The sequence below is a fragment of the Myotis daubentonii genome, chromosome 7 (genome assembly GCF_963259705.1).
Source record: "Myotis daubentonii chromosome 7, mMyoDau2.1, whole genome shotgun sequence".
NCBI lineage: Eukaryota > Metazoa > Chordata > Mammalia > Chiroptera > Vespertilionidae > Myotis > Myotis daubentonii.
The window spans coordinates 93930664-93958643 of NC_081846.1; the positions used below are offsets into that span (position 1 = coordinate 93930664).

Consider the following 27980-nt stretch of genomic DNA (forward strand, 5'->3'; position numbering starts at 1 on the left):
GAAGGGGATGGAATGAAATATACAGAGTCATGGAAAGGAACTAAATCCAAAAATACCATACCCAGCAAAGCTATCATTCAAAATTGAAGGTGAAATCAGGAGCTTCACAGACAAAAAAGGGTTAAGGGAGTTTATTACGAGCAAACCAGCAATGCAAGAAATGCTAAAGGGTCTGCTGTAAAAAGAAGAAATAGAAAGGAAAGAAGGAACACAGGCATAAAGAATAAAAATGGCGACAAACAAGTATCTATCAATTATAACCTTAAATGCAAATGGATTAAATACTCCAATCAAAACACATAGGGAGCTGAATGGATAAGAAAACATGACCCATATATTTGCTGTCTACAAGAGACTCACCTCAGAACAAAGGACTCACACAGACTGGAAATGAAGGGATGGAAAAAGGATTTCAGGTGAATGGAAATGAAAAAAAAAGCTAGGGTAGCAATACTTATATCTGACAAATTAGAACTCAAAGTGAAGGCCCATAACAGGAGATAAGGAGTACCACTTCATAATACTAAAGGGAGCAATTCAACAAGAGCATATAACTCTAGTAAACATATATGTAACCAATACAGGAACACGCAAATACATCAAAAAACTTCTGGAAGATATCAAGGGAGAGATCAACAGCAACACAGTCATAATAGGGGACTTTAACACATTGTATGCGGAAAACGTATTTATACGTTTTATTTATACGTTTTACGTTGACTGGTAGTAGAGCACGGGACACGTACTAATACGTTTTTTATAGACTAGCAGTAGAATGTGGGTAACATAAATACGTAAACTTAAGTTATCGTAATTTTACTGAACGTTGCCATCTGCGCAAAAAATTAGCAAAAATGGCCCGCGCCACCTGTTAGCACGCGATAAAAACTACCCGCAAACAATGTGTAAATACCCCATTGACATCACTGCATAAATCCTCTAAACAAGAATTTAGCAAAGAAACATCAATCCTAAATGACTCACTAGATCAGATGGACTTAATTGACATCTTCAAAATATTTCACCCCAAAGCCACAGAATATACATTCTTCTCAAGTGCACACAGGACATTTTCAAAGATGGACCACATATTGGGACACAGGCAAAGTCTCTTCAAATTCAAGAAGACTGAAATCGTAGCAAGCATTTTCTCATATCACAATGGCATAAAATTGGAAATCAACTACAATAGAAACAATGAAAAAAAATCAAACACCTGGAGGCTAAATAGCATGCTATTAAACAATGACTGCGTCACCAGAGAGATCAAAGAAGAAATAAAAAACATCATGGCAACAAATGACAATGAAAACAACAATCCAAAATCTATGGGACACAGTGAAAGCAGTCTTGAGAGGAAAGTTCATAACTCTACTGGCCTACCTAAAAAAACAAGAAAAAATGGTAATAAATTATCTAACCCTGTAACTCAAAGAATTAGAAAGAGAGTAACAAGAAAAGCCCAGAGTAAGCAGAAGAAAGGAAATAATAAAAATCAGAGTGGAAATAAAAGACATAGAGACCAAAAAAACAATATAAAAGACCAATTTCTTTGAAAAAATAAACAAGACTGATGAACCTCTAACCAGGCTCACCAAGAAGCAAAGAGAGAGGCCCTAAATAAAGTCAGAAATGAAAGAGATGAAGTAACAACCAACCACACAGAAATACGAAGAATTATGAAAAAATACTATGAACAACTCTATTCCAACAAACAGGACAACCTGACGAAATGGACATACTCTTAGAAAAATACAAACTCCCAAAACTCAATCAGGAAGAATCAAAAAACCTGAATAGGCCGATAACTACCAAAGAAATCAAAAGAGTAATCAAAAATCTTCCAGCAAACAAAAGCCCTAGTCCAGACGGCTTTACAGGGAAGTTCTACCAAACATTCAAAGAAGAACTAAAACCTATCCTACCCAAAAAATTCAAGAGGAAGCCACACTTCTAAGCTCTTTCTATGAAGCCAGCGTTACCCTAATCCCAAAAGCAGATAAAGACACCACAAAAAAAGAGAACTACAGGCCAGTATCCTTGACGAACATAGATGCTAAAATCCTCAACAAAATTCTAGCAAATTAGATCCAGCATTACACCAGAAAAATCATACACCATGACCAAGTGGGATTTATTCCAGGGATGCGAGGATGATATAATATCCGCAAATCAGTAAGTGTGATACGTCACATAAACAAATGGAGAGCCGAAACCGGTTTGGCTCCGTGGATAGAGCGTCGGCCTGCGGACTGAAGGGTCCCAGGTTCGATTCCGGTCAAGGGCATGTACCTGGGTTGCGGGCATATCCCCAGTGGGAGATGTGCAGGAGGCAGCTGATCGATGTTTCTCTCTCATCAATGTTTCTAACTCTCTATCTCTCTCCCTTCCTCTCTGTAAAAAATCAATAAAATATATTTAAAAACAAAACAAAAAAAAAACAAATGGAGACATAAAAATCACATAATCTTATCGACTGATGTAGAAAAAGCATTTGACAAAATCCAACACCCTTTCTTGATAAAAACTCTCAGCAAAGTGGGAATAGAAGGATCATTCCTCAACATAATAAAAGCCTTATATGACAAACCTACCGCCAACATCATACTCAATGGGCAAAAACTAAAACCACTTCCCCTAAGAACAGGAACAAGACAGGGATGCCCACTTTCACCACTCCTCTTTGATACAGTACTGGAAGTGGTAGTCATAGCGATCAGACAAGAAGAAGAAATAAAAGACATCCAAATTGAAAAGAAGTAAAACTGTCCTTATACACAGATGACATGATACTGTACGTAGAAAACCCCAAATACTCCATCAAAAACTACTAGATTTAATGAATTTGGCAATTTAGCAGGATACAAAATGAACACCCAGAAATCTATGGCTTTTTTATACACCAGCTAGAGGCTCGGTGCATGAAATTCGTGCTCTCGGGGACAGGGGGGTCCCCTCAGCCCGGCCTGTGCCCTCTCGCAGTCCAGGACCCCTCGGGAATATGTCCGACTGACGGCTTAGGCCTGCTATCGAACATCCTTAGCACTGCCTCAGAGGTGGGAGAGGTTCCCTCCACCACCACTACATTTGTCAGCCACGAGCCCAGCTTGTGGCTGAGCGGTGCTCTCCCTGTGGGAGCGCACTGACCACCAGGGGGCAGCTGCTGCGTTGAGCATCTGCCCCCTGGTGGTTAGTGTGTGTCATAGCAATTGGTCATTCTGCCGTTCAATCGATTTGCATATTAGCCTTTTATTATATAGGACTAGAGGCCCAATGCATGAAACTCATGCAAGGGGCTTGGCCCCCGCCCCCATGGTGGCCGCCTCTGCCTCGGCCCCCGCTGCCACAGCTTCGTCCAGAAGGTCATCTGGAAGGTCATCCGGTCTAATTATCATATTACACTTTTATTATTATAGATAATGAACTCACAGAAAGAGAAACTAAAAAAACAATCCCATTTACCATGGCACCAAAACAATTAAGATACCTAGGAATAAACATAACTAAGGAGGTAAAAGACCTGTACTCGGAAAACTACAGGACATTGAAAAAAGAGATAGAGGAAGACATAAACAGATGGAAGGACATACCATGTTTATGGATTGGTAGAATCAACATCATTAAAATGTCCATACTACCAAAAGCAATTTGTAGATTCAATGCAATCCCCACTAAAACACCAACAGCATATTTCAGACCTAGAACAAATTCTCCAAAAATTCATCTGGAAAAAACACCCTGAATAGCCACAGCAATCCTGAGAAAGAACAAAGTTGGAGGGATTATAATACCAGATATCAAGCTATATTACAAAGCCATGGTTCTCTAAACTGCCTGGTATTGGCACAAGAACAGACATATAGACCAACTAGAGGCCTGGTGCACGAAATTCGTGCACGGGTAGGGTTCCTAGGCCTGGCTGGTGATCAGGGCCGATTGAGGCCTTCCGGCTGCCAGCCGGGGCCTCCCTTTATTCTGCACCGCCCCCGTTGGTCAGCACACATCATAGCAAGCAATCAAACTCCTGGTCTCCCAACTGAACTCCCAAGGGGACACTTTGCATATTAGGCTTTTATATAGAGAGATGGAACAGAATAGAGAACCCAGAAATAGAGCCAAGCCATTATGCTCAATTAACACATTGTTTGCAGGTGGGGCAGGCCATTTTTGTTATTTTTGCGCAAATGGCGACGTTCAGTAAAATTACGATAACTTAAGTTTACGTATTTATACGTTACCCGCATTCTACCGCTAGTCTATAAAAAACGTATTAATACGTGTCCCGCGCTCTACTACACCGGTAGAACGTATAAATACGTAAAACGTATAAATACATTTCCCGCATAAAATGTGTTAATATTTGACAAAGGACCTTGGCAAGAGCAAATAATGTTGTCAAGACAGTCTCTTCAATAAATGGTGTTGGGTAATTTGGTCAGATACATGCAAAAAATTGAAACTAGACCACCAACTTACACCATACACAAAAACAAATTCAAAATGGATAAAGGACTTAAATGTAAGACAAGAAACCATAAAAATCTTAGAAGACTCCATAGGCAGCAAAAGAAACCATCAATAAAACAACAAGAAAGCCCACCACATGGGAGATCATATTTGCCAAAGCTATTTCAGGTAAGTGTTTAATCTCCAAAATTTACAGAGAACTCATACAACTTAACAAAAGGAAAATAAACAATCCAATCAAAAAATGGGCAAGGGATCAAAACAGAAACTTTTCGAAAGAGGATATACAGATGGCCGAGAGACATATGAAAACATGCTCCAAGTCACTAATCATCTGAGAGATGTAAATCAAAACGACAATGAGGTACCATCTCACACCTGTCAGAATGGCTATCATCAACAAATCACCAAACAACAAGTGCTGGCGAGGATGTGGAGAAAAAGGAACCCTCGTGCACTGCTGGTGGGAATGCAGACTGGTGCAGCCACTGTGGAGAACAGTATGCAGTTTCCTCAAAAAATTAAAAATGGAACTCCCGTTTGACCCAATAATCCCACTTCCAGGACTACATCCCAAGAAAACTGAAACACCAATCAGAAAGGATATATGCACCCTTATGTTCATAGCAGCACCATTTACAATAGCTAAGATTTGGAAACAGCCTAAGTGCCCATCAGCAGATGTGTGGATTAAAAAACTGTGGTACATCTACACAATGGAATACTATGCTGCTGTAAAAAAAGAAGAAACTTTTATCCTTTGTGACAGCATGGATGGACCTGGAGAGCATTATGCTAAGCAAAATAAGCCAGTCAGAGAAAGATAAATATCACATGATCTCACTCATATATGGAATATAATGATCAACATAAACTGATGAACAAAAATAGATCCAGAGAAAAGGGGCGGGGGGGGGGGGTCAGTTAGAGATCAATCAAAGGACTTATATGCATGCATATTAGCATAACCAATGGACACAGACACTGGGGCAGTGGGGGCCTGCACTTGGGGGAGGAAAAATGGCGGGGGTGGGGGGGGGGGTGTCAATCAGGGAAAAAGGAGACATATATAATACTTGAAACAAAAACAAAGACTATCCTAGCAAAGGCACCAGCACACTATGTAACCTGACACAGGCCAAGCACACAGCAGGCTACCTACGATCCGGCAGGTTGTTACATGCAGCAGCAGTGTGGCCCTCTTCCCTGCGGAGCAGTGTCCAGGGTCTGATGCAACAATGACATGGTCATCAGGGGTCTGTCTCTCCCGTCTCCTGATGAACATGTCGGTTGTTGCTGGGTTCTGGAGACTATGACGAGAGCGGGAATAAACATTCACACTAGGTTTTTGTGTGAACCTACATCTTCATTTCTCTGGGACAGACACGCCGGTGGGACTGCGAGCCATGTGGTAACTAATACCCGGCCCTACACTTCCAGGGACTGTGTTTTGCACTTCCTCTGGCAATGCGTGGCAGCTGCAGTTGCTCTGCGCTCCGCCAATACTGGGCGTTGTGAGCTTTTTATTTGGCCACTCTAACAGGTGCGTAGTCGTGTCGTGTCTCATTGTGCTTTTAATATGCATTTCTCTGAGAGCTAGTGATGCAGACCTTCTTTTCAAGGGCTTATAGGGATCTGTACATTCTCTTTGGTGAAGTGTCTCTTCATGTCTTCTGCCTATTTTCTAACATTTTTGCCACTGCCTGAATGTCTAACAGGCAATCAGATTAACTCACCTGAAGCCCAACCCCTCCATCACCACTCTCCGGGCCTGTCCTCTATAGTTTCCCATCCCAAGTAACGTCTGCTCTCTCCTTCCACATGCTCCCGTCACACCCAACAGTCATCTCATCTTCTCTTCCTCAGCTCCCACATACAACACATCTAGAACCAGGCCACCTTTACTCTAACTAGGTCAGGCCGCCTGCTGGGATTCCACCACCTAACCCACTTAGCTGCTTCTACCTGCTTCCTTCGTTGACTGCCAGCACAACCACCCGAGTCAGGCCATGTCACCTCTGCTCCAATCCCCCCACTGGCTTCCCACCCACTCAAGATTATCAGCCTTACTGTGACCACAAGGCCTACCCTGCCCACCCCTCTCTGACTACAACGTGACTGCTCTCCTCTGCCCCCTCTGGTCACAGGGCAACCTTGCTGTGGTCAGGCCACGCTAAGTCCTCTCCCGCCTCAGGACCAGCACCCTGTTCCTTCTACCTGAGACCCCTGATCTCTGCCTGGTGCTGTGAGCATCCAGGCATTGTCCGACACCCAGAGGTGAGGAGCACACCATACACACAAAGAGCAGACGCTAGAGCCATTCTGACAATATTGTGAATGCTCATGTGAGAATGCCTCTGCTACCATTTCAGTAATCACACTCCTAATGAAATTCAGCAAATTCCTCCAATTTGTCTGATTGAGAGGTTTGCCTGGAACACTGCTCAGCAGTGAAAGGACACAGTATTGACACATGCACAACGGGGATGAGCCCTGAGAGGTGGAAGCAGCAGACACAGGAAGAGATGGGTGATGCTGCTCACAGGCTTCCAGAAAAGGCCAGGCTACAGCCACCGGATCAGCTCAGCGGCTGCCGGGGGCAAGATGACTCTATGAGCATGAGGAGGACATTCCCACACTGGAGCACGGGGAAGGGTGCACAGCTCCGTAAAGCTAACAATCCTGACCTGTATACTGGTAATGAGAGGACGCTACGGTTTATAAATTGGTCAATAGAGCTACTTCTAAAGACGGACTGCCTGGGATACTACAAGTAACATATTAAGGATCGATACTTTAGCCTTCAAATGAAACAAACACTACTGCAAAGGATTTTCAGTCCTCCTAGTCATTTTCGCGGAACCGTAAAAATGGGTTAAGGGTAAATTGAACTCCAACAGTAAGACAAAAAGAGGAAAAACACAGCATCTCCTAAAGAACTCCTCTGGCCAGTGATTCAGGAAGCTGTGACCGTGCACACCTTCCACGCCCGCCTCACCCCACATGCTATGACGTATTGGAAAGCTTTCCCCAGGAAGTCCTTCCCTCCACCCCACAGCTGGAAACCCCTTTCTGTCCATACAGTGAGTGGGCAGCTCAGCTCTCGTCCTGCTCACCGGGTATGGTGTGGACCTCGTCCAGGATCATGAGGCCCCACTCCTGAGTTCTGAGCCACTCCATGACGCGCTCAGCCTCCCAGGACCTCTTGGTGGTATGGCCCAGCATGGAGTAGGTGCTGATGGCAACGGAGCAGCCGATGGGCTTGTCCTTGGCATCGGAGGTGAAGCGGCAGATCTGGCTGTCGTCGATGGTGGACCACATCTTGAACTGGGCTTTCCACTGCTCCACAGACACAGCGGAGTTGCCCAGCACCAGACAGCGTTTTCTGACAGTGCAGGCAGCTGTCACGCCAACCAGGGACTTCCCAGCACCTACGAGAAACCAAAGAATAATTCTACCCAAGGCCAGGCTGAAATGTGGGGAGAGACAGGCAGACTCGTGAGCACACAGACCTGGGCACATTATTTCTACCCATCTTCACAGCTGACACTGTGAGGCACTAACTGCTCTGGAGCCTCTGTTTTCTTCTTGACAAAGAGGAAACATGGCCACTTTACACATAAATGTAAGCAGCGAAGAGACAAGTGCCAGGCCCTATTGTAGCGTTTTATGTGTATCTTGTTTAAATGCTAAAAATCTCAAAACCAACCAGAGATAGGAGACACTATTACTGCCCCCTTCACATGGTCAAACTAAAGCCAGGCCTGGCTCACCCCAAGCCCTGGGGAAGAAGCGCTGCTGGCAGTCTGCCGAGGACATGGCTGCACCAAGGAGGCCACAGCAGGACAGCTGCTGTGACCACAACCAACTGGGCCAAGACGTCAAAGGTGCAGGTGTGAGCACTGCTAGGGAAGACAGAGAAGAGCCTCCAGGAGCCTCCATGTTTACTCCCACCCACCATTCGAAGATTAAGATAAAAATCAAGCTATTCCTCTAAACAGCAATTCTTCCTTTACCAGGAATGTGCATCAAAATAACGCCTGGAGCGTTAAAAGAACCACCACCTGAGGGCACAGGTCCCTCCCCTGGAGCGTCTGCCTCCTCAAGTCTGGGACAGGGCCGCTGGGTGAGTCGTTGCGACTGCTGGCCATGAAGGCAGACCAGGGGCTGGCAGGACTCAGGACCAACGGTATCTGACAGGAGCCCAGGGCTGCCGTGCCCTCTAGTGGACGGATGTGCACGCTGGAACAAGCGCTCCAGGAACAAGCGCTCCAGGAACAAGCCCGTTTCTGTGCTGGGAGCCTCCACACAGACAGGCCTCCCAGACTCGCTGCGAAGAGCAAGAACCCAACCCCCACCTGCAGAGTGACACACTCCCAGCATCACCGTCTCACCCCACAATGCTCAGCTCTTCCTCGCTGCCTGATGTCACCACAGCTCAGGCAATTTGTCCAGCATCTGTCTGCACCTCACCAGACTAACTAAGCCTGCGATCAGTGTGGCCCAGTGTGGAGGTCAGGGCCCACGCACAGCAGCACTCACATACTTGCCGAGTCATGAATCAGGGAGTCATCTGACCGGGGTGGCTCCCTGGCCAGGGTTGATTTAGAGAAAGGGGTGCAGGGAGAGGGGGAGGCAGCCTGGACATCTTCACTGAGTCTCACTTACCACAAGGAAGCACAATGACCCCTGACCGCGCACGCCCATTCCCAAACATCTTCCGCAAGCTCTTCTCCTGGTAAGGCCTGAGGACAGCGGTGGGTTTCAGGTCAATGTTGATATCAGGGTTAACAGAATCGTTCCGAAAGTCATATTCTGCCAACAGAGGGTACTCGAGGTGGATGCAGCGTTTCTGAAGTTCCTCAATCATCTCCTGTGGAGGAACACAACGGGTTTATAGCCTTAACTCCAAAGGCTGCACATGAGCAGCACGTACTCTAAGGGGCCTTGTTGTCAAAAGAACAGCAGTTTACCTAGACCCATGGTTGGCAAACTGCGGCTCATGAGCCACAAGCAGCTCTTTGGCCCCTTGAGTATGGCTCTTCCTAAGCCTTAGGAGTACCCTAAATAAGTTAATAACAATGTGCTACCTATATAGTTTAAGTTTAAAAAATTTGGCTCTCAAAAGAAATTTCAGCCGAGACCGGTTTGGCTCAATGGATAGAGCGTCGGCCTGCGGACTGAGGGGTCCTGGGTTCGATTCCAGTCGGGGGCATGTGCCTGGGTTGCGGGCACATCCCCGGTGGGGGGTGTGCAGGGGGCAGCTAATCGATGTTTCTGACTCTCTCTCTCTCTCCCTTCCTCTCTGTGAAAAATCAATAAAATATATTTAAAAAAAAAAAAAAAGAAAGAAAAGAAATTTCAGCCCTAGCTGGTTTTGCTCAGTGGATAGAGCGTCGGCCTGGGACTGAAAGGTCCCAGGTTCGATTCCGGTCAAGGGCATATACCTTGGTTGCGGGCACATCCCCAGTGGGGGGTGTGCAGGAGGCAGCTGATGGATGCTTCTCTCTCATCGATGTTTCTAACTCTCTATCCCTCTCCCCTCCTCTCTGTAAAAAATCAATAAAATATATTAAAAAAAAAAAAAAAGAAACTTCAATCGTTGTACTGTTGATATTTGGCTCTGTTGACTAATGAGTTTGCCGACCACTGACCTAGACTTTTGTAACTTCAGATCTTGCTTAATAACAGCTGGGCTAATACATGGAAAAGCAACCCAAACTAAGGACAGAGACAAAATGAAATCCAACCAGCCACCAGAAATGCCCCTCTGGCACCATTTCTCACACGTCCCTAGGAATTGGGGAAGGCTGACCACCAGCCTGAGGAGTGGGGCACATGCCTGACTCCACAGACAGTAAGGAGGAGCTGGGCCTTCCTGCCTCTCCCAGACCAGAGAGTCCGCGCAGGACCGGCTTCCAACACTGCTGACTGAGAGAAGAGACCAGGGAGGGACCTCTTCACTAACCTGCTTGACTTCAAAAGATACTGTCTGTGTCTCTTCTTCTTCTTCCTCATCCTTGTCCATTTGCTCATAAAAGTCAAACAGGTCCGTAGGGATGTCAGATTTACCCTGTGGATCTGTCTCCCGGGAAGTGGAGGGCCCACCACTGCCTTCAGCAGTCTTTGCAATCTATAAGAGAAAGACAGGGTCTACATTTGCATGCAACAGTTAACCCCTCTGTTAGCAAGCAAGTCCTACAGTTGCAAGAAAATTGCAGGGTCACTAGGTTGCAAAGACTGAACTAGAAGCATCTGAGGGAGCAGTACTAAATGCCCCCACCCCCAGGGGGACCCGAAAGCTCACGCACAGCAGATCTGCTGGTGAACGTTTCTGTGATGAGCTCGGTGGCCTCCCCCTCGGAGCTCCGCAGGCGGCACTCCCGGATCACTGGGTCCTGAAGAAGATGCTGGATGACATCGGGGTGGGAGCTTTCCACAAAGTACCTACAAGAGGAAGGATGTGCCGACTGACCAGCCGCCATTTTCAGAAGGTTCCGCTACTCAATTACGTGGTCTAAAAACACTGGCCTCAGGCCTCTCTCTACTCTCTCCCCTCCATGGCCCTTTGCCAAGTGAGAGCTATGAACTATTGGCTATGATATAACCATTCCCTATGAGGGTTGTGGGCAAAGCCATACTTTGAAGATAAATAAGCCGGGATCTGAGCCTCACCTCCACTGCTTGGGGGGACATGGTGGCCAATGAAAGTGCCTCGACGAGCCTGTTACGGAATCCCTTACCTGTTGTGCTTCAGGACCAACTTGACTTTTCCATAACTGACAGTACACAACTGCAAGTGACAAATCAAACAGGCAAAATGAGCAACCTGTAGCTCCCTCAGAACGCATTCATTACCAGCACGTCCTACCACCCATGTGGAAAACTCAATATGCAATCCTAATAGGGTCAGAACTGCCTGAATTGAGCCTTTTCTATCAGCCTCTTCTTTTTTAGAGCAAAACCTCCCTCGTGACTGGTTAGTTTTGATTCACATCTCTTAATAAAACACAGCTTACAATCTTTATTTTCCCTTTCTTCTTCACTCCCATAGCCCCATCCTAACTCACAGATCCAGCCTGCTACACCAGCATTCCTCCAGCTCCCAGCACACAGCTGGCCAGTGAGTGTGCTCAGTAACTGTTTGCTGTGTAATTAAATACAAAGCCTCCTAGCCTCCTCCCCAGATTCCCTATTTCCCCAACAGCATGCACGCTTCTCTATGACAAGAGACTACAATGCACCCTTCCCGGTCCCACCAGTCTCAGGGTGGTATGCAGCAGAGGTGGTGTGTTGTCCACGAAAAGCCACTCCTCAGACCCAGGGCTGCTGCCCTTCTGGACCTACCACTGCACCCACATTCCTGCAGGCTTCTCCCAGCAAGGACTGAGGACAGCAGGGTGCTGATAGGGCTCATTCCTGCAAGGTGCAGCCCTTCTCCCTGGGCAGCCTTACGTATCACGAGAGAAGAGCTCTCCCAGGGCCGGCCAGCTTCTGAGGGTAGAGGCATTCTGTCCCAGAGGCCAGAGGCATTCACCTTCTGCCACTCAGACTGGGGGTCTGAATCCAACTCCCTTTAGATCAGCAGAGGGCAAGGAAAGCCAGTGTCCATCTCTTCTGAAAGGCATGCGCGTATCTCGCAGAACAAACCCAAGCATGCTCAACTGCTTTTCACGTGGAGCCCTGCCCACTTCAACATCTGAAGTCCTTTGTGACTTTCCCTAATGAACATTGTTGACTGTTGACTGTTGCCTGGTGCAGACGCTCAACCTTAGATGGAGTTTACCATCTCTGCTGGTCTACTTGGGCTGTTGTATAGAACACCACAGACTGGGTGGCTTACAACAGAAACTTATTTCTGGAAGTCCACAGTGAAGGTGCCAGCGACCCGTTCCCACCGGCTCCCATGTACACGCAGAGAGACGCCCACAAGCCTTCTGAGGCCTCTTCTCGTAAGGACACTGATCCTTTGGAACAGGGCCCACTCTTACTTCCTTATTTCAAATACAGCTCATTAGTGGTTAGGGGTCCAAGATATGCATTTTGGAGGGCACACAATTCAGTACATAACACCAACAACGGGCTGCATTCCTAAACAACCCTGGCCAGTGTGAGCTCACTGGCTAAGAGCTGCTCCTAGGAAGTGTGGCCTCAGCAGGAACACAGCGCTGGATCAACAGGAGTAGCAGCTGCAATAATCGGTTATCTTGCTCCCCACACTAGTTCTGAATGGCATTCTCTTTCTTTTTTTAATCCTTACCCAAGGTTATGTTTTTATTGATTTGACAGAGAGGAAGGGGGCAAGGGTGGGGGGGAGAGAGGGAGAGAGAGACAAAGAGAGAAAGAGAAACATGATGTGAGAGAGACAGACGCCCTGACCTGAGATCAAACCCACAACCTAGGTATGTGCCCTGACCGGGACTCAAACCAGCCTTTGCCTAATAATCGAACTTGCCTTAATAAACTGAACAATTCCATCAGGGACTCCCGTCTTGCTGAGCTTCCTGAGGTACTCAGTGATGTCACTGGTCTGCAGCCCCACGCTGACGGCTGCATACAAGGAGTAGGCGGTCAGTTTGTACTCATGCACGTGGGCTGGCCGGCACACTGGCTCTGCAATAGCCACCAGGAAGTCTTGGGCATATTTGTAAACTGGAGAGAAGGCTTCTAAGAAAATGTGGCCATCAGGAGCCTGAGAAACACCAGACAGACACAAAGAAACTAGTGAGTTTCAAAGACTAGGTTCTTTTCGATATCATCATCTACAATAAAAGCATAATATGCTAATTAGACTAGATGTCCTTCCAGAGGATCTTCCAGATGAAGCTGGATCTGCGAGGGAAGCCCAGGTGCCTGCCAGTGTCCGGAGGGAAGCCCCAGTCCCGGGTGCCAGAGGGAAGCTGGTGCCAGCAGCCAGCTGGGGGAAGGAAGGCCTCTAGTTTTCTATAAAAGATAAGCTGCCCAAAAAGTGGTCTTTGACCCTTTGTACGCCATAAGCATCTACAGATGCTTTAAAATCATTTTTTCATAAGAATTTCAATGGAAAATATCCAAGAACACCCGAATTGTAATATATTTATCTTTATAATATTCATGCAAATTGATTTTTTAAATTAAACTCAAAATATTATGGCGTGTGGGGATGGTTTGTTTTGGAGCGTGGCAGTTAACTGGTTAACCTACCCAACACCAGGGATAGTTTTGTGCGTACTCAATTCAGCCTGTTTGATCAGATACAAGAGTGGAGAGAAAATAGAATAGTTTACAAAATCAGTAGTTGCCCCACCCCGGCTGCTCGCCCCCCACCCGGCTGCTCGCGCCCCACCCCGGCTGCTCTCCCCCACCCCGGCTGCTCGCCCCCCACCCGGTTGCTCGCGCCCCACCCCGGCTGCTCGCCCCCACGCTGCTGCTCTCCCACCCGGCTGCAGGGAGGCCCCGGGCCGGGCCTGGAGGAGCGCGCTCACCACCCAGAGGGGCCGGGAGGGGTGGTCGTCCTTCAGCGGCATCTGCGGCCGGTAGTCCTTGGCTCCATACTCGTCCACCTTCGTGCTGGACTCCTCCACCTGCTTCCCCGCGGCAGAGGGCACCGCCTCCTGAGGGTCGTTTCCAGGGGCGTCGTCTTCATCTTCCTCCTCGTCCTCGTAGTGCTTCCTTTTGGCCTTCTTCCTGTCTGCGGGACCACACGCCCTGAGCGGCCGCCGAGGGCCCCGCCGCCACGGCAGGAGCCAGACTCAGCGCCCCGCACTGCCCCGCGGGGGCGCCGACCCGGCCCCGCACTCCACCCCCGCGCCCCGACCTGGCCCCGCACTCCCGACCCCGCACTGCCCCACGGGGGCCACCCCGACCCGGCCCCGCACTCCCCCGCACCCCCGAGCCCGCACCGCCGAGCCTGGACCTGGCCCCGCACTCCCCCGCCCGCCCCCCCCAGCCCGGAACTGGCCCCGCACTCCCGCCCCCACGCCCCGACCCGGCCCCGCACTCCACCCCAGCGCCCCGACCCCTCACTCCACCCCAGCGCCCCGACCCGACCCGGCCCCGCACTCCACCCCCGCGCCCCGACCTGGCCCCGCACTGCCGACCCCGCACTGCCCCACGGGGGCCACCCCGACCCGGCCCCGCACTCCCCCGCACCCCCGAGCCCGCACCGCCGAGCCTGGACCTGGCCCCGCACTCCCCCGCCCGCCCCCCCCAGCCCGGAACTGGCCCCGCACTCCCGCCCCCACGCCCCGACCCGGCCCCGCACTCCACCCCAGCGCCCCGACCCCTCACTCCACCCCAGCGCCCCGACCCGACCCGGCCCCGCACTCCACCCCCGCGCCCCGACCTGGCCCCGCACTGCCGACCCCGCACTGCCCCACGGGGGCCACCCCGACCCGGCCCCGCACTCCCCCGCACCCCCGAGCCCGCACCGCCGAGCCTGGACCTGGCCCCGCACTCCCCCGCCCGCCCCCCCCCAGCCCGGAACTGGCCCCGCACTCCACCCCCGCGCCCCGACCCGGCCCCTCACTCCACCCCAGCGCCCCGACCCGGCCCCTCACTCCACCCCAGCGCCCCGACCCGGCCCCTCACTCCACCCCCGCGCCCCGACCCGGCCCCGCACTCCACCCCCGGGCCCCGACCCGGCCCCGCACTCCACCCCCGCGCCCCGACCCGGCCCCGCACTCCACCCCAGCGCCCCGACCCGGCCCCTCACTCCACCCCAGCGCCCCGACCCGGCCCCGCACTCCACCCCCGCGCCCCGACCCGGCCCCGCACTCCACCCCCGCGCCCCGACCCGGCCCCGCACTCCACCCCCGCGCCCCGACCCGGCCCCGCACTCCACCCCCGCGCCCCGACCCGGCCCCGCACTCCACCCCAGCGCCCCGACCCGGCCCCTCACTCCACCCCAGCGCCCCGACCCGGCCCCTCACTCCACCCCAGCGCCCCGACCCGGCCCCGCACTCCACCCCCGCGCCCCGACCCGGCCCCGCACTCCACCCCCGCGCCCCGACCCGGCCCCGCACTCCACCCCCGCGCCCCGACCCGGCCCCGCACTCCACCCCCGCGCCCCGACCCGGCCCCGCACTCCCCCGCCAGCGCCCCGACCCGGCCCCGCGGGGGCCCCTACCCGGCCCCGCACTCCCACGCCAGCGTCCAAAGGGGAAGCTCACCGCGCTCCGCCCGGTCCCGCTTGCCCATGGTGCGCACTGGGTACGCGCGGCCTCCCGGGCCTGCTCCCCGGGAACTTCCGGTTCCCCCGGAAATTCTCGGCGCCAACACAGGAAGTCCCGCCTCCGGGCCGTGGCGGCGGCGGCGTGCGGTAACCGCGGTGTTCCCTCCGTCCCGCGCCGCCACGGAAGCGCCCTGGGCACCTGGGAGGGTCTCGGCGGCTTCGGCCGCGCTCAGGGCGGCGAACAAAGCCAGGCCCGGCCGCCGCCCGAGGTCCACGGAGGCCGCGGGCCACGTAGGTGTTCGGCGCGGAGGCGAAGGGGGCGGGGCCCCGAGCTGGAGACCGGAGGGCCAGTGTCGGCATCGCCGCGGGGGAGCCTGTCGCCAGGAATCAGTCCCCGCCTGGGACGCCGGGGGCGGGGCAGGCTCAGCGCGCCCGCTGGGGGCGACGCCTCAGCCGCCCCTGCCCTGCCCTGTCCCTGCCCTGTCTCTGCCCTGCCTCTGCCCTGCGCTGCCTCTGCCCTGCCCCTGCCTCTGCCCTGCCCTTTCTCTTTCCTGCCCTGCCTCTGCCCTGCCCCTGCCCTGCCTCTGCCCTGCCCTGTCCTGTGCTGCCTCTGCCCTGCCCTTTCTCTTTCCTGCCCTGCCTCTGCCCTGCGCTGCCTCTGCCCTGCCCTTTCTCTTTCCTGCCCTGCCTCTGCCCTGTCTCTGCCCTGCCCTTTCTCTTTCCTGCCCTGCCTCTGCCCTGCCCCTGCCCTGCCCTGCCCTGTCCTGTGCTGCCTCTGCCCTGCCCTTTCTCTTTCCTGCCCTGCCTCTGCCCTGCGCTGCCGCTGCCCTGCCCTTTCTCTTTCCTGCCCTGCCTCTGCCCTGTCTCTGCCCTGCCCTTTCTCTTTCCTGCCCTGCCTCTGCCCTGTCTCTGCCCTGCCCTTTCTCTTTCCTGCCCTGCCTCTGCCCTGTCTCTGCCCTGCCCTGCCCAGGCTGGTCAGGAGCTGAAGCCCCGTCTTCAGTCCTCTGTGCACAGGGAGGGCGGGCTCCCTGAGCCGGAGGAGCGCTGACTTATAAACACAAGTCTACCTTCCTCTCCCTGACTAGTCCATCCTCATCAGACACATCCTCCCAGTCCGATGGGTCCAGGCCGCACTGCTCTGGCTGGATGGGCAGTGTCCTGTGGGTGAAATAGGGCCCCAGGAAGCCGTCAGAGGCGCTGCTCAGCCAGAGGAGCACAGGCAGGCGGGCAGCTCAGTGCAGAGGCAGGAAGTTCTCGCAGGCGGCTCCCTGGAGCGGGGCTTGCAGTGAGAGGCCGGTGTGGAAAGGGCTGCTGGGCTCTGTGGTGGTGGTTTTTTCATTTGAGCCTTTTTAATAGGTGTCTCCTTTCTCAGGGTCCACACGGGTTTGCCAGTTAAGACTGTGGACCAAAATGGGGCTCTCTAATAAACCTGACAAACCCAGTAAGGAAGAGGAGCCTCACCAGGTGATCTGATTCCAGATTCCAGATTCCAGACGGCAGTCATGGTGGGCAGTGACGTCCTAGGCCAGTGATGGCGAACCTTTTGAGCTCGGCGTGTCAGCATTTTGAAAACACTAACTTAACTCTGGTGCCGTGTCACATAGAGAAATTTTTTGATATTTGCAACCACAGTAAAACAAAGATTTATATTTTTGATATTTATTTTATATATTTAAATGCCATTTAACAAAGAAAAATCAACCAAAAAAATGAGTACGCGTGTCATAGGTTTGCCTTCACTGTCCTAGGCCTTTAGCATTCTTAGCAAAGCTTAGCATTTACCTTAAGTTGGTCCTGTCCATTGTTGTGCATCTAGTTCAGCCGTGGGCAAACTACGGCCCGCGGGCCGGATCTGGCCCGTTTGAAATGAATAAAACTAAAAAACTAAAAAAAAAAAAAAAAAAAAAGACCGTACCCTTTTATGTAATGATGTTTACTTTGAATTTATTTATATTAGTTCACACAAACACTCCATCCACGCTTTTGTTCCGGTCCAGTTTAATTGTGGCCCTCGAGTCAAAAAGTTTGCCCACCCCTGGTCTAGGTTCACACACCTTTGAAATGCCTCTTTTGCAGCACTCCAGTTGAGAAATGGCTGGCTTAGGAACCCAAAGAGGCCCACAGCAAGACATAATAATTAAAATAGCACAGGACAAAGACAAAGAGAGAATCTTAAAAACAGCAAGAGGCCCTAACCCAGTGGTTCTCAACCTTGGCTGCACATTAGAATCACCTGGGAATCTTTAAAATCCTGATTTCTGGCTTCTGATCAGAATTTCAAAAAGATTCCCAGGTGATTCTAATGTGCAGCCAAGGTTGAGAACCACTGCCCTAACTGGTTTGGCTCAGTGGATAGAGCGTCGGCTTGCGTACTGAAAGGTCGCAGGTTCGATTCCAGTCAAGGGCACCTTGGTTGTGGGCACATCCCCAGTAGGAGGTGTGCAGGAGGCAGCTGATCGATGTTTCTCTCTCATCGATGTTTCTAGCTCTCTATCCCTCTCACTTCCTCTCTGTAAAATATCAATAAAATATATTTTTTAAAAAAAATAAAACAGCAAGAGAAAGGCAAGGGGACTTACAAGGGGACTCCGATGAGACTATCAGCTGATTTCTCAACAGAAACTCTGCAGGCCAGAGGGGTTGGCATGAAATATTCTGTCAATGTAAGAAATGTCCAAACCTGTAGAGAATTTTTATAATTTTTATATTTGAGCCAAACTGATGACATATGTTGGGGAGCAGGCTCTCAAGTGCTTCAAAGAATAATAGTTTTGCAGCATCTTTTATACATTTGAAATTAAGGCGGGAACTAAGGAAGATAACATGAAGGTGAGAGAAAGCAGGTTGGAAATTGAGTAACAAGACAGTTAACAAGATTCTGTGCTCTCTTGAGAGTGGCTGCAGTTTATTTCAAAACTGTTCCCCTAGATGCACAGAAACAATGGCCAGGGCTTGCATGAGGCAAAGACAAACCTTTTACTACAAAGTCATATGCTGGGCTTGACTACCCACCGTGACCGGCCCAGTTAGGCCTTTGTGATCAGATCACCCTGTGAGATGACTTTCCATGGGAACCCCCCCCTTTTTTTGTTCACAATTCAGAGTGATGAAAAGCAAGGACCTACAACCAAGATGACTCTATTCAGAAAGGCTGTAATTCAGAATCAAAGGAGAAATAAAAAGCTTCCCAGATAAGAAAATCTAAAGTTCATCACCACTAAACCAGCATTATAAGATGTTAAAGGGACTTAACAGTAATGGGGGAAGGGGGAGAAGGAGAGGAATAAAAAATATGAATAAGAAAATACCTTGGAAAAAAAAATTCTAACAGGCAAAGGCAAACAAAAGCAATGGACCAACCAACACTAAAGGAAGATCATGTGTGATTACAACAGTAAATTAAGGCATACACACATACACAAAAGAAGTAAAAAATAATGACAAGCCCTAGCTGGTTTGGCTCAATGGATAGAGCGTCAGCCTGCAGACTGAAGGGTCCCAGGTTCGATTCCAGGTCTGGGTTGTGGGCTTGATCCCCTGTAGGGGACATGCAGGAGGCAGCCAATCAATGATTCTCATCATGGATGTTTCTATCTCTTTTTCCCTCTCCCTCTCTGAAATCAATAAAGATACATTTTTTTAAAAAATAATGACAAAAACAAATGTGGAGAGTAAAAATGATAGTGATGTTAGAATGTGTTTGAACTTAAACTATCATCAACTTAAAATAGACTGCTGTAAACATAGTTTGATATATATGAAGCATATAGTAACCACAAATCAGAGATATACAAGAAATAAAGAGAAAGGAATCCAAATACAACATTATAGAAAGTCAATATACAAGAGAGAGAGCAAGAAAGTAAGAAAGGAACAGAAAAACTACAAAAACAATCAGAAAACAATAAAATGGCAATAACCATATACCTGTCAATAATTACTTCAAATGTAAATGTGGTAAACGCTCTAGTCCAGTAATCAGCAAACTGCAGCCCCTTGAGTGTGGCTCTTCCACAAAATACCATGTGTGGGCGCGCGCGTACAGTGCGATTGAAACTTCGTGGCCACACTCAAGGGGCCAAAGAGCTGCATGTGGCTCGTGAGCTGCAGTTTGCCGACCACTGCTCTAGTCAAAAGACCAAAGGATAAAGATGTGGTGCATATACACAATGAAGTATATCTCAGCCATAAAAATCATGACATCTTAACATTTGTGACAATATTATGGACCTAAGGATATGATGCTGAGTGAAATAAGTCAGAGAAAAACAAATACATGATTTTACTTATATGTGGAATCTAAAAGACAACATAAAACAGAAACATATTCATAGACACAGAGAACAAATGGATGGTTGCCAGATGGGAGGGGCTTGGAGGACTAGGTGAAAAAAGTGAAGGGATTAAGAAGCACAAATTGGCAGTTACAAATAGTCATTTGGATGTAAAAGTACAGCTTAGGGAATCTATACTAATAAAAGGGTAATATGCTAATTAGACCAGGTCAACCAGCCATCTTTCAGACATCTGACTTCCTTCCAGACAAAGCCATGGTGGTGGGGGCTGAGGCAGAGGCAGTTAGGGGCAAGATCAGGCTGGCAGGGGAGATCAGTTAGGGGTGAGATCAGGCTGGCAAAGGGTTAGGGGCGAGATCAGGCCGGCAGGGGAGGGCAATGGGGGCATTAGGCAGGCAGGCAAGTGAGTGGTTAGGAGCCAGTGGTCCTGGATCATGTGGGATTGGGCCTAAACCGGCAGTTGGACATCCCTCGAGGGGTCCCAGATTGGAGAGTGCAGGCTGGGCTGAGGGACACCCCCACCCTCCTGCACAAATTTTGTGCACCAGGCCCTAGTATAGTCAATAATATTGTAATAACAAATATGGCGTCAGGTGGGTGCTAGACTTATTGGGGGGATCACTTCATGGTTTATATGTCTAACCACTATACTGTACACCTGAAACTAGTGTAATACTGAATGGCAACTGTAATGGAAATTTTTTAAAAGTTGATTTTAAAAGAAATTGCTGGCTTTACCAGTGTAGTTGGTAGGGGTGAAGGCCCTGAATAGTGGCTCCTTTCTGAATAGATTTTGAAGATAGAGCTGGATTTGCTGACTGACTCGATATGGAAAGTGAGAGAGGAGTGAAAGATAAGTCTAAGACTTTGGGCCTGAGAAACTGCAAAAATGATGTTCTTAGGGAAAGTTCAAATTTGAAGGGTAGTTTTAGACATAGTAAATGTGAGTAGCTGTATTAGTCTCCTCCAGTGTAACAACAAAATTCTGCAGACTGTATGATTCCAACAACAAAAATTTATTTTCTCAAAGTTCTGGGGACTGGAAATATATGCTCAAGGTTTTGCTCTCTTCCTGGCTTACAGATGATCACCTCTGACCCGCCTGCTGTACCCTCACATAGCGGGTGGGGAAAGGGCAAGCTCTCTGGTGTCCCTTACTCCTTACATAGGGTCATCAGCTTGGTTGGATTAGGGCAGGGGTGGGCAAACTTTTTGACTGGAGGGCCACAGTGGTTTCTTAAACTGATGGATGGAGTGTTTGTGTGAACTAATATAAATTCAAAGTAAACATCATTACATAAAAGGGTATGGTCTTTTTTTTTTTTTTTTTTAGTTTTATTCATTTCAAACGGGCCGATCCGGCCCGAGGGCCGTAGTTTGCCCACGGCTGGATTAGGGCTCCACCCTTATTACCTAACTTAACCTTTATCACCTCTCACAGCCTCTGTTTCCAAATACAGTCCCATTGGGGTTTAGGGCTTTAAGAAATGAACTGTGGGAAGGGTGCAGTTCAGTCCGTAGAAGTGACCCCTTAGACAATTAGATGCAGTGTCAGGAAAGCAGCTGCACAGCCGTCTGAAGCTCTGGGGCCTAGAAAGAAACTTGGGAACTGTCAACATGTCTATGGTGTTGAAGCTGTTGACCTAATCGAGGTTGCCCGTGGGATGCCTGTGTGTGGAGGGAAGGTCTGAGGACACATCAGTGAAGAGGCTGGCAGATGAGGGAGGGCTGGGCAACCCCAGCCGGGGAATAGTCAGTGAGGAAGGAAAAGGGGGTCCGGGGAGTCCTGCTTTCAATTCACTGTATTTCAAGGTGGAGGAACTATTGTGATTAGCTGGGCAAATTGAAGACTGAGATTCAGCCACAGGACTCGCACATCAAGATCAGTTCTCAGGAACATGGTCCTCAGTAAATTGGTGTGTTGGTTCCTGCTTTACGTAAATTTCACTGATTCAAGAGTGGAGGAGCCAAACCTTTAAAACCGGCTTTTGCATTTTAATGTTTTCTCTGCTTAAAGTAATACATGTCATGCAAAATCCTGGAAAACAAAGAAAGGCATAGCGAAGGCTACTTAAATCATGCATAGCACCTCTAACTATCTGCATTTTGGCTTATTTTCTTCCAGGATTTGTTGTTGTTGTTGTTGTTATTGCCTGTAGGTGCTTTTACACCATGAAGATATTACTTGGACATACATCATTTTATGTCCTCCTAACATAAGCTTTATTCACCCTTCATTAAAATGAATGTTCAATGACTATTTTTCATTGTATGGCAATATTGCACTTTATTTACCCAAGCCATGATTTAAGAATATTGGGATTGTTCCAGTTTATCTTATTATTAGCTCTGTGATGAATATCACTGGATATAAATCTTTAACTGCATTTTGGGTTGTTTTCTTAAAAGCAAATTCTGAGAAATAGAAATGTTAAACATATGTCCTTTTTAAAACTTTTTTAAATCCTCATCTGAGGATATGTTTTTATTGATTTTTAGAAAGAGAGGAAGGGGAGAGAGAGAGAGGGAGAAACATTGACATGAGAAACATCGATTTGTTGCCTCCCATACATGTCTCAACCTGGGACCTGAAACTTCGGCACGTGCCCTGACCAGGAATCAAACCCACAGCCTTTTGGTGTACAGGATGATGCTACCACCAACTGAGCCACATGGCTGGGACCAAACATATATCCTTTTAAAAGCTCTTACTGACAAATCTTCAATTTTACTGAAAGATGATGAGGAAGAATGACTAATATAACATTTTCATAATTAAGAAAATATTTCATGAACTAATAATATTTGATAACAATACTCAATGGGTAAAAGACAGTCTCTTCAATAAATGTGTTAGGAAAACTGGATAACTACATGTGGAAGAATAAAATTGGATGCCTATCTTACACTACTCACAAAGGCTAACTCAAAATGGATTAAAGACTAAAACATAAGACCTGGAAATGTGTAACTCCTAAAAGAAAATAATAGGGAAAAGAATTCTTGACATTGATCTTAGCAACATTTTTTGGATATGACAACAAAGCAATGAAGGCAAAACTAAGTGGGACTATATGAAAATTGAAAGGTTCTGCACAACAGCAAAAGATCAACAAAATGAAAAGACAACCTCAAAATGGGGAAAATGTCTGCAAACCATACATCTGATAAGGGGTTAATATCCAAAACATATTAAAAACTCATATAACTCAGTGCAAAAAACAACCCAACCAAAAATTGGGCAAAGGAACAAAATAGACATTTTTCCAAAGAAGATATACAAATGGCAAGCAGGCACATGAAAAGGTGCTCAACATTAGTAATCATCAGGGAAATGCAAATTAAAACCACAGTGAGATACCACCTCATACCTGTTAGAATGGCTGTCATAAGAAAGATAAGAGGTTAGAAATGTTGGTGAGGATGTGGAGAAAAGGAAACCCTTGTGCACTGTTGGTGGGAATGTAAATTAGTGCAGCCTCTATGGAAAACAGTATAAAGTCCTCAAAAACTTAAAAATAGATCTAGCATATGACCCAGGATATCAACTTCTGGGTATATATCCAAAAGAGATGAAAACAGAATCCTGAAAAGATAGCTGCACTCACATTTATTGCAGCATTATTCACAGTAGCCAATATGTGGAAATACACACACACGCACGCACGCACACACGCACACACGCACGCACGCAATGGAATAGTATTCAAGCCACGGGAAAGGAGGAAATCCTGTTATCTGTAACAACATGAATAGACTTTGAGGGCATTATGCGAAGTGAAATGAGCCAGGCAGAGAAAAACAAATACTACATGCTATCACATACATGTGAAATCTAAAAGATAATCTGACCTCATAGAAACAGAGTTGAGTGGTGGTTACGTGGGTCTAAGCAGCCGTGGGCAAACTACAGCCCGCGGGCTGGATCCGGCCCGTTTGAAATGAATAAAACTATTGAAATAAAAGACCGTACCCTTTTATGTAATGATGTTTACTTTGAATTTATATTAGTTCACACAAACACTCCATCCATGCTTTTGTTCCGGCCCTCCGGTCCAGGTTAAGAACCCATTGTGGCCCTCGAGTCAAAAAGTTTGCCCACCCCTGGGGAGGAAATGAGAAGATGTTGGTGAAAGAGTAAAACTTCCATTTAAAAGAGGAGTGAGTTCTGGGGATGTAATTTACAAGATGGGCAGTGAACTTCCACTGGACAGAGAGGCCCTATAGCCTCAGAGGCCAACCCCAGAACACTGCCACCCAGAGGCTGACCCACAAACTGACTCTTTGCTAAACACAAAATAAGGCAGTCTGGGAAATAAATGCGGCATGCTTTAAAATAAGGACTGTGGTTTACAACACAGAGGAACAGTATATCGCAGGGAAACTCAACACTCTCCTGAATACCTGGAAGGTCTAAGGCGAGCCACACTGAAGAATAGAAGAAACGAAGGACCTTCACTACTGCAATTTTTTTTCTTTTTTCACTTTTTAACTAAGAAACCAATTTTTTTTTCATTCTTTTTTTTTCTGTTCTTTTTTTTTCTTTTCTTTTTTCTTTTTTCTTTCTTTTCTTCTTTTTCCATCACCTGATTTTACCCTTTTAATTACTACCTTCTTATTTTTAACCAGTATTATTACTGCTACCATTTTACCATTTTTTAAAGTGCCATTTTATTTTTTCTTTATTTTATTTTGGGATTAGTGTTCACCATTCTATTTTCATCGTTATATTATTGGTTGTTTCTAGTTTGCATTCATATCCAGGGAGCTGTTGCTGGAATTTGTTGGGATTAATGGCTGTTCTATAGGAGTATTCTCGTCATATAAAAAGTCTCTTCCCTCTTCCACTTCATTCTCTCTTTTCGCTCTTTTTTTTTTTCTTTTTTTCTTTCTTTTCTTTTCTCGCTTTTATTTTCCCCCTTCCTTTTTCCCAATTTCATTTTTGCACTCCCTTTTTTTGGTCCCTACTTTTCTTTTCCTTTTTCTCTTTTATCTTTTTCTCTTCCTTCTTCCTTATCCCCTAATTCTCTTAATTCAGGTGGTCACCTTCAATTGGGGTTATTAATATCGTGAATATATTTGTGTATAGTGCCTGGTACGTGGTGCCTTGTTGTGTTGTATTTTGTGCCTTTAAATCAACGCAGCAGATCCAAGCAACAGCAACCTCCTGAGCACCTCATCCTCTGCTGAGGAACAGCAGCTGTACGTGAAACCTCGCCCCACCAGCCGGAAGCTGCAGCAATCCTGAAAAAGAACAAAGTAGGTGGGATCTCAATACCAGATATCAAGTTGTATTACAAAGCCACTGTTCTCAAAACTGCCTGGTACTGGCACAAGAATAGGCATATAGATCAATGGAATAGAATAGAGAGCCCAGAAATCGGCCCGAACCAATATGCTCAATTAATATTTGACAAAGGAGGCAAGAACATACAATGGAGCCAAGATAGTCTCTTCAATAAATGGTGTTGGGAAAATTGGACAGATATATGCAAGAAAATGAAACTAGACCACCAACTTACACCATACACAAAAATAAACTCAAAATGGATAAAGGACTTAAATGTACGACACGAAACCATAAAAATTCTAGAAGAATCCAAAGGCAACAAAATCTCAGACATATGCCGAAGCAATTTCTTCACTGATACAGCTCCTAGGGCACTTGAAACTAAAGAAAAAATGAACAAATGGGACTACATCAAAATAAAAAGCTTCTGCACAGCAAAAGAAACCATCAACAAAACAACGAGAAAACCCACTGTGTGGGAAAACATATTTGCCAATGACATATCTGATAAGGGCCTAATCTCCAAAATTTATAGGGAACTCATACAACTTAACAAAAGAAAGATAAACAATCCAATCAAAAAATGGGCAAAGGACCTAAATAGACACCTTTCAAAAGAGGACATCCAGAAAGCCAAGAGACATATGAAAACATGCTCAAAGTCACTAATCATCCGAGAGATGCAAATCAAAACAGCAATGAGGTACCATCTCACACCTGTCAGACTGGCTATCATCAACAAATCAACAAACGACAAGTGCTGGAGAGGATGTGGAGAAAAAGGAACACTTGTGCACTGCTGGTGGGAATGCAGACTGGTGCAGCCACTATGGAAGACAGTATGGAGTTTCCTTAAAAAACTGAAAATGGAACTCCCATTTGACCCTGTGATCCCACTTCTAGGAATATATCCCAAGAAACCAGAAACACCAATCAGAAAGGATATATGCACCCCTATGTTCATAGCAGCACAATTCACCATAGCTAAGATCTGGAAACAGCCTAAGTGCCCATCAGTAGATGAATGGATTAGAAAACTGTGGTACATCTACACGATGGAATACTATGCTGCTGTAAAAAGGAAGGAACTCTTACCATTTGCAACGTCATGGATGGAACTGGAGAGCATTATGCTAAGTGAAATAAGCCAGTCAATAAAGGAAAAATACCACATGATCTCACTCATTCGTGGACAATAGAGACCATTATAAACTTTTGAACAATAATAGATACAGAGGCAGAGCTGCCTCAAACAGATTGTCGAGCTGCAGCGGGAAGGCCGGGGAGGGTTGGGGGGCAGGAGGTAGGGGGGTAAGAGATCAACTAAAGGACTTGTATGCATGCATATAAGCATAACCAATGGACATAAGACACTGGGTGATAGGGGAGGCTAGGGGACTGTCTAGGGCGGGGGGATAAAATGGATACATACGTAATACCCTTTGTAAAAGAAAAAAAACAAAAAAACAAAAAAAAAAAACACAGGAATTCAATACGGGCATCTTGGAGGCTGATTTTGGCATTCTAAAGATGATTTATTGAGCTTGATTTATTGTGAATGTCTGAGGCTGCTCATTTTCTCAAATTTTCTCTCTTTTACTCCATATCCTGTCCCATTGTTGTGAATTTTGGGCAGATCCTCTGAACTTCTGTGGATGCCTCTGTGTAAGTCATTTTCTTCGGGGGGACTATCATTGTGGTGTGTATACTAAATTACCTTACATATACACCTTGAAGCAAAAGTGTCAGCAACTGGATTTTTTATTTGTATTCAGTTCTGGAAAGTTCCCTCTGGTACAGAGGTACCCATCAGAAGGCAGTCTGGGGCTCAAGGCAAACTGTGAGGCGTCCTGCAGTGAAGGTCAAGTCCGTCCACAGTGCCCACAGTTCAGCCATGACCCCACTGTCTGATCCTCGTTGTCAAAACCAACCACGGTGACTCTCGTCAGCTTCCTGGTCAAAGCACATGCTGACCTGTGGGTTCCACCCCAGTCAGTGGCCTGTGGGAGGCAGCCTATCAATGATTCTCTCTCATCATTGATATTTCTTTCTCTCTCTCTTTCCCTAACCTCTCTGAAATCAATAAAAACATTTTCAAATGTATTTTTAAAATCAATAATATGTAAACAAAACTTTAAAGAAATATTTACCACCTGCATTTCCCATTTATTTTACTATTTTATTATAAACTGGAGGCCTGGTGCACAAAATGCATGCATGCGGAGCGTCCCTAGACCTGGCCACCAATCAGGGCTGAACGGGGCCTTCAGGCTGCCAGCCGGGGGACTTCCTTCATTCCAAGCTGGCCCTTGGTGATCAGCACATGTCATATGAGTGACCAGTCTCCCAGTCAAACTCTCGTGGGGACAATTTGCATATTAGGCTTTTAGATATATACATGTCCTTGGGGTTAATGATTGCTTCCTTGTCATATGTGGGAAATAAAATATGATGATTTGCCTACTGAAATATCTTATCATATCCTTGTTCAGTGCCATCATTTTGGCATTTTGAAACTAACCACAACGAGGGTATTTACATGAGGGAAGTTAACAAAGATTACAAACCTAGACTTCACTTAATGTATTACTGAATGCTTATACTTAGAAAAGTGTGGTGGAGAATGTGAACAATGCATATAAAACCTGTAAGTATATGGTACATGTGGATTTAAATTGTACATAGTTTAAAAAATGAGAAAAACATTTCGTTTACAGTATTCAAAACCCATAGTTCCATACAGCAAAAAGTCATTCAGTTATGGAGGAATGAGTGA

General features: G+C 47.5%; 1 protein-coding gene across 3 annotated transcripts in view; it reads right to left on the reverse strand.

Moving 5' to 3' along the window:
• The window catches only part of ERCC3 (ERCC excision repair 3, TFIIH core complex helicase subunit), a 46643-nt gene extending 30733 nt beyond the window's left edge, over nt 1-15910 (reverse strand). Inside the window, exons 1-8 of one of the 3 annotated variants that reach the window (XM_059704770.1) lie at nt 15618-15899; nt 13932-14137; nt 12923-13159; nt 11211-11260; nt 10779-10914; nt 10436-10600; nt 9136-9340; nt 7584-7898 (exon numbers count right to left, since the gene is read on the reverse strand). In XM_059704770.1, the coding sequence (XP_059560753.1) occupies nt 7584-7898; nt 9136-9340; nt 10436-10600; nt 10779-10914; nt 11211-11260; nt 12923-13159; nt 13932-14137; nt 15618-15645 (1342 nt within the window). In that variant the 5' untranslated portion in view covers nt 15646-15899. Of the gene's footprint in view, nt 1-7583; nt 7899-9135; nt 9341-10435; nt 10601-10778; nt 10915-11210; nt 11261-12922; nt 13160-13931; nt 14138-15617 lie in introns of all 3 variants that reach the window. The other 2 variants (XM_059704772.1, XM_059704773.1) reach the window with 2 other exon arrangements.
• Nucleotides 15911-27980: the final 12070 nt, after the last annotated feature.